Genomic DNA, 7692 nt, shown 5'->3' on the forward strand with positions numbered 1-7692 from the left:
AATTTAAATTCAAATTTGAAGTGGTAAGCAGCCTCCTAGACCACCCCCTCCCTTTTCATCCCCTCAGCCTGTGGACCCCAGTCCTTGTGATTGATTTGAATGACCAAAAATGAAAAACATAACAGGTAATAATTTAATGGAATTAAAAAAAAATGATAATTAACAATAAATTAATGAGTCATATACATAACATTCTAAGAAGGCCCTTGATTACAAATAAAAAATAATAAATAAATCCAGCTGATAACCAATTGGGTGGACCGGTGGCTCAATATTGAACCGCCATGTATATGAACACTCCAAAGCTGCAACAGCCATTATTTTCCTGCTGATCTGAACACTAGCGCATCATAGATCTGAACTCCTCGAAGTTAAGAACTCCATCACCATTTTGATCGAACGTGTTTATCATGACCTCACACTCATCAATCGTTCTCGACTCAGCAAGTCGACTCAGCATCTTCTTTAAACTCTTGGGTGTAATTTTACCACAGCCTTCTTCCTCCTCGTACTTGGCAAAAGCTTCTCTCAAATCCTTCTCCTTCTCTTCTTCTCCATCTGCTTCCATCAATTTGACAAAATCATCAAAACCCAAAAAACCATTACCGGAATTCACCAAGATCGCGACCTCTTTCTCCGACAATTCTTCTCCCACCATCTTTATACAACTCTGCAACTCAGCTATTGATATCTTCCCATCTCCATCACCATCAAAATACCTGAAAAGCCTTTCAGTTTGGCTGCAAGTGGGTGCTTTTGGATCGACGGAAAGACTTCTCTTCTCTTTCTTCTGCTTCTCCTCCGGCAAGTGAGTTTCAGCTCCTCTTTCCATTACTGTGACTGAACTTTCTAAGAACAAAATTTGTTGAAATCTAGAATTTTTCGGGATGGGTTTTGAGTTGACATTGTTTCATATATATAGGCACAAACAAGTAGGAGATAAGCATATATTCATGGGTGTTTTTATGTGTGGGCGCCGCTGGTTGTGACTTTTCTGGCGAGTTCTGGAAAGAGCACGAAATTACAACAACTGCCATAAACGGGTCAAACAGGTTTCCGCGTCCTCATCGTCATCTGGTAAGAAAAGCTTACTTAGTCATTACGCTCACAAGACTTTTAACTTTCGCATGTCTTCATGTTAAAGTGAGTTTCCACGTAAATATCCACCTCAACAGAACATTAGTAGTGCGTCTGACGCGGTGCCTATGGTGCGGAGAGTTGGATAGAATCCATGTGGATTCCATTAAATCTTATTTGAGTGTATATAGATAAAGATGTCAATCCGTATGGTTTTGGTAATTTAGTACGGTATCAAAATGGTTCGGTATGATTTTGGTATAAATCGGTGAGGAAAAACTTTTTAACCATGGTATATAGTGCGGTCAAGGTACATTATGTTGTCGATTTATCGCCAAAATGTCGCGATAAATTGGCATGTCGCTGAAGGGCAACACGAAATTGGACTTCGACACGACATCGACCGAAAGTCATCGAAATATCGCCGGAAAATCGTAAACGGTGAAATATCGACCAAAATCGAATTGTCGTTGCCGCTCTTCACCTTCTCCGATTCTAACGACGGAAAAACTTCACTGCTCTCTCCCTCTCTCTCTCTCGCCCTTTGCTGGCGATCTGAGTATTTTCAGTTGAAGCAGAGGGCTTAGCTGCAGATTTTCCGGCGGCGAGTCTCCCTCTCTCTCTCTCGTTTCAAGTGAAGGCATGAAGCAGTGGGCTAGTAGAATCTGTTTCCACATCACCGGCGTCAGGATTATCAACATGATCAGGTGACGGAAGGCAAGCTAATCTCTGCAATTCACCGGAGATGTCACTGCTGCAAACAGAAAACTCAGTGAAAACTTGAGAGAGTTCGAGAAGATCGGATTCAGGAACAAAAGACTTCTCTGGCTTGTTCGTCTCTAAAGTGAGCTCTCTTAGTCTAAAATCGATCACAAATTCCGACAAATTCTCTAGAAACTACTCCAGAATTACCGTCGGTGGCAGAAGCAAATGAGTTACAAGAATCATCTTGGAAGAAATTGGAACGAATTGTTCACATGGAACGACCAGGAGTTCTCTGAACCCTAGAACCATGGAGAGAAGATATGGCAGTGGAGGAGTAACGATTCTGTGCTATTGAGAGAAATCAATTGGAGTGAGAATCTCTTGTAGTGGGCTAGCAGCAACATTCCAACGATTTTGTGGAGTTCCTGCCACCGCCAATCTCTCTCTCGCTGCAAAAATCCGTAGCCCATCTCCAACGATCTCTCCAAAAACCCATCTTTGCGATCTCTCTCTCTGCAAAACCTGCTGCAAAAATCCATCTCCGACGATCTCTCTCTCTTTGCAAAAACCCTCTCTCTCGTTGCAAAAACATGTGAGCTCTCTCTCTCTCTCTCTCTTCTCTCTCTGCTCTCTGGCAATTTCGGTTTCCCTAATTCACAGATGTGCCCCTGCAACACCATGCTCTGTCTCTTTGTAGTGGTGAGCTGAACTCCATCAAGAATCAAGATTAATTTTAGTAGATCTTGTAGCTAGCCATCTTGAATCCAGCACTGTCTTCCCGATCGCCCCCATTCTCTAAACCCTAAACTAGGTAGTAGAGGAGTGAAGGATGACTTCAAATTTACCCTGAGTCGCTGGTGATTCAAAAATCGTCCGATATTTCGACGATTGTCGCCATGTCGGTGGTGTTGCCAGCCACCGACATGGCGACTTCAGTCGACGTATCGAACCTTGAGTGCGGTACAATTTTGGTAAGAAGGAATCCATGCCACTTTTGTTATTAGTTTATTAAGATCCCAATGAAATTTCAATGAAACAATTGATAGAATATTATATTAACAGAGACAAAACAATTAAGTCTAAGAAGATGATTGAAGGACGAAACGAAAAACTGAAATAAGAAATTAGGGATAGGATAAAGGTAAAGTGTTTTAATTGTAAAATTATATTTATATCCCTTAATTTGGTACGGTACCAATTCGGTACAGTTTTGGTACATACTGACGGTACAAGTACCTAAAACCGAAACCGGATCGAAGAAATTCGGTTTTGGTAGGTAACGTACCGAATTTGAATGGTGTAGTACGGGGTAGTTTTAAACGGCGCGGTTCGGTACAGTTAAATGGTTTCGGCATGCAATTGACACCCTTGTATATAGATAAACCAAGTTAAGTGAAATAAAACAGTTTTTCCTTGATCCAAATAGAACCATTCTTTTGTGCTACTAAGATTTAAGGGAGTTAACGTGACATCCATCTAATGCTATACATCATAGGCATCACCTTCTTTAAACACACCAGCTTAGCAAGACCCGAGTATTTTAAAAAATTAAGGGCTAATGGACAACACGGTCATTTTCTATAGAAAACAATTGAAGGCCAATTATCACTTCTTGAAATTTGCCTTTTAATTTAAATTTTTTATTTTTACATTTAAGGGATTAAAGATCATCCCGAACTTTGTTGGTTCTAATTTTCGAAACCCTTCGTTAACGAGATTCCCTTGAAAGTCAGAGACTCTCTCCATGGATCTTCCTTTCCTTTTTTTCCCCCCCGGTTTTGCTTTTTCTTCTTTCACCAATAATTTAATATTGTAATAAGCATTTAATTGATTATGCATATTTTGGTCAATAAAAATTATAAGTGTATTTTGATCAATAAAAACAACGATATGTTTTTAATGCTTTTGGATAAAATAGGAGAGACAAATACAAATGTCACTTTATTTAAACTAAAAATGACTTGGGTCAAACTTCATAAGATCCAAATGAAAACTACCTGATAAACAAATGAAGAAGAACATAAATATGGAGAAAATGTAGGTCTTGCCAAGTTGGGATCTACCAGACATAGACTATGTGGAATTCAAATTTGAAAATTTAAACCATCCAGTAGTGTGGAATTACTCTCTTTCTTTTTTTTTTTTTTTTCTTTTCGATACTGAAAGAAAACTTAGTATTAGTTAAGATAATAAGTACATAGATTAGTAGCATCTATGACTTCTATTCTTCCCTGATGCTCTATAGAGGATATATATATGCTATATAAATGAGCCATTGCTGGAGTGTGGACTGGGTAAATTGTTTCAGACTAATGTTCTTACTATTACAAAATATATTTATCAAAAGTGGGACATAATCTATTGGTCATTAGTTGTGGTTTTGTAATGAAAGTAGATCAATAACTTCCTTTTGATTGCTCCATATTTCTTCTACTTGTATTTTGTAAGCTAGTGCGTTTTCTATTCCATCCATCATTCCAGTTAGGAAAGCCTCTACGATCCTTCACTTTTTCAGTCCTCCTACACTAAAATACATTAGCTGTCCTTCCTAGAACAGTCCCACCACTCCATCTAGTACTTGTCTAATGCTGCATTATGTACCCCTGCACACATCAACATTGGTAAATGACTTAAGTGGAATTATTTGATCGGCACACCAGGGGCCTCTGTGACGAGGACATTGTGGTGGAGGACTCGCAGCATACCAAGGATCTATGTGGTAGATGGGGTGTTTGTTGCAACTTCAAATTGCGTGGGATGTCAATACATCATTGGACCAGACCTCCTGAAGGGTGGTTGGTTGTAGATTCTGATGGGTCTTTGGTTGAGGAGCGTGTGGGCTATGGTGCAATCGGTAGACTTCACAATGGAAGAGTAATCTTTGCAATTGTTGCTGGCTCAGTGGATGATAATGTTCTTGCATATGAGTTAAAAGTTATTAGATGTGGCTTGAGGGAAGCTTGGACGTGTGGGCACAAGAGGGTTGAGCTGCGAACTAACTTGCTTTATTCACTCCAAATAGTGCTCAATGTTAGGGAAACCAACATGTGTGCTGATACGAACTCATATCTCGAGTTCAGAGAAGAAGAAATTAAGAGGGTTTGGGACAGAATTTAGAAAGAATCAGGGTTGGGGAAGAAGAAGAACACAAAAACGAGAGTGAGAGACAAGAAACAAGAACAATATTCTTCATTCCTTTTTATGTCTCATATCCTCTATATTTATAGTGGATTAGTGACCATAGTAACCCATACATGCCCTTACAATTATCCATACATTGCCAACCCAATTTTCTCATTACCCCCCCTCATAAAACCCCCCCTTCTAGGGACACCATGTGCCCTATGAGGGAATTATAGGGGAAAAGAATTACAGAGGATGTGGCCCGATATGTTATTTACTATTTAGTATATAGAGCAAATTACATATAGACAGTTAGTGTTTGCAATCAATTACATTTATTACCCTTGAAGAAAAAAATAATTACAAATGTCCTCTTACTGTTTGAGTAGAGCTGTCCATTTATAGCTTTCAATTCTTAACAGTGGGGGACATTTATAATTGATTTTTTTTAAGATAGTCGTAGATGTAATTGATTGCAAACACAGGGGGTGTATATGTAATTTGCCTTAGTATATAATATATTAGCCTTGTTTCAACAAAAAAAATAGAAAAATAAATGGACACTTTGCATGCTATCTTTGTTGGGTTCAACTTTAATGATGCAAACAGCCAAGATTGAACCTAGTGGTCAAGGTTGAAATCTCAATCACTCATTTTGTATATGTTTTTTTGGGCTACAGGTAGGTATGGTTGAAAAAGTAAAAGTAAAAGTATATCAAAAAAAGAAAGAAAGAATCGGGTGGTCGAGATTTTGACCTAGTTCATTCGATTGTAGCCGTACACAGCTCAGTGTTGCTCATTAATTGCGCAACACTAAAGTTCTTTGCATCCTTGCTTAGCTAAAGAATTGCTAGCACGCCACTTTATCAACCTTGCATTGACATTACATCCTCAGGGAGCTTGTCGTTCCACAAAGGGTCGAACCCATGACTTCTTCACTGAGAAGTATGGATCTTACCACTCTACTAACCCTAAATTGACAAACTATTCATATTAGAATGAGGAATCACATGAAGTTTGCATAAAATTTGGAAGAAAACACACACAAAAAAACACACACACACCAACCAACCTTGATTCGTCTGGTATCTAAAGTATAGTCTTGACCTTTTGTGTTCATCTAGAGATTCATTTTCGCGTTTTAGCATATTCATCGAGTGAAATTACTCCCTCATTCATCCTAAACAGATGATGAAATTGAACTAACTGTCGATCATTAATGAAGAGCAAGAAGTGCATATAAATTGATGTCTTTGATCTCTTCATTCAATCTTCCAAATAAATATTTCATTAAGCACAAACAAGGAAATAACGTGAATAATTAATAGGGGTGTAAACAGATCGGATTCATATCGGATAGTGACAATACCATATCTGCATCCTATTATATTCGGACACATTCGAATAATATCCTATCAGTTTTCATAAGGATTTAGTTAGATTCAGATGATAATCAGATAATTATTTTATTAAATAGATTCTTTTAAATGGATATGAATACGTATTGAATACAAGTTTTCGACTGCCCTATTGACATCTTTACCATTTTATTTGTGAGGGTTAGGTTTGAAATTTATGAATTTAATAACTTTGATATTTATGTTAGTAGAGAATTTAGAAAAATATTTACATATTTCAAGTAAAATGTCTATAAAAATAGGAAAACAAATTCAAATAACTAACTTAATTGAATAATTTTATTTGACAAATAATAACCAGTAAGAAAGGGGCAAATACCATATCCGCACTTTATTAATAATCAGACAGATTCGAATACCCTTAGATGGATGCTAATTTGAAAGTGGATTTCGATTATCCATTACAAAATTGGGATGCCAAAATTCATTAGCCAACTGGACCATTGGGTAGACCGGTGGCTCAATAAATTGAACCGCCATACATTTGAGCACTATAAAGCTGCAACAGCAATCATTTTCCATCTGAAGACGAACGCATCATAGATCTGAACTCCTCGAAGTTAAGATCTCCATCACCATTTTGATCGAACGTGTTTATGATGGCCTTACACTCATCAATCGTTTTCGACTCAGCAAGTCGACTCAGCATCTTCTTTAAACTCTTTGGTGTAATTTTACCACAGCCTTGTTCTTCCTCATACATGGCAAAAGCTTCTCTCAAATCCTTCTCCTTTTCTTCCTCTCCATCTGCTTCTATCAATTTAACGAAATCATCAAACCCTAAAAACCCATCACCGGCACTCACCAAGATCGCCGCCTCTTTCTCGGACAATTCTCCTCCCACCATCTTTATACAACTCTGCAACTCAGCTGCTGATATCTTCCCATCTCCATCACCATCAAAATACCTGAAAAGCCTCTCAGTTTGGTTGCAAGTGGGAGCTTTTGGATCAACGGAAAGACTTCTCTTCTCTTTCTTCTGTTTCTTCTCCTTCTCCGGCAAGTGAGTTTCAGCTCCTCTTTCCATTACTGTGACTGAAGTTTCCAAGAACAAATTTGTCGAAGTCTAGAATATTTCGAGATAGGCTTTGGGTTAACTTGGGTTTCACATATATACACAAACAAGTAATAGATAAGCTTGTCGTACATGAAGCTTACCAAGATAAGCATTCATGGGTTGTGCGTGCGTGGGCGCCGCTGGTTGTGCTTTGTGACTTTTTTGGGGCGCGTTAAGGAAGGAACGGGGAAACTACAAGAAGGGCCATAAACGGGTCAAACAGGTTTTAAACGGGTCAAACAGGTTTTTGCGTCCTCATCTGGTTATAAAAGCTTGCTAATGCATGACCCTCACAAGACTGTTGTAACTTTT

At 38.4% G+C, this 7692-nt stretch overlaps 1 protein-coding gene across 1 annotated transcript; it reads right to left on the reverse strand.

Annotated features, from left to right (window-relative positions):
* Positions 1-167: 167 nt before the first annotated feature.
* LOC149000124 (uncharacterized) lies at positions 168-7501 on the reverse strand. Its single transcript, XM_089139121.1, has 2 exons — positions 6838-7501; positions 168-910 (listed from the first exon to the last, which is right to left on the reverse strand). Exons 1-2 carry the CDS (start codon positions 7348-7350, stop codon positions 341-343), a joined length of 1083 nt encoding a protein of 360 aa, XP_088995247.1. The 5' UTR covers positions 7351-7501; the 3' UTR covers positions 168-340.
* Between the last annotated feature and the right edge of the window lie 191 nt (positions 7502-7692).

This window comes from Hakea prostrata, chromosome 11 (genome assembly GCF_041222555.1).
Source record: "Hakea prostrata isolate BN-2017 chromosome 11, UWA_Hpros_2, whole genome shotgun sequence".
Lineage (NCBI taxonomy): Eukaryota > Viridiplantae > Streptophyta > Magnoliopsida > Proteales > Proteaceae > Hakea > Hakea prostrata.

Excerpts from the sequence above, each read along its gene's own strand:
- LOC149000124 (XM_089139121.1), bottom strand. The coding sequence starts at position 7,350 with ATGGAAAGAGGAGCTGAAACTCACTTGCCGGAGAAGGAGAAGAAACAG. Across the intron at positions 911-6,837 it reads GTTCGTCTTCAGATGGAAAA|AACAATGTCAACTCAAAACC; the intron begins TGATTGCTGTTG and ends CTATATATATGA.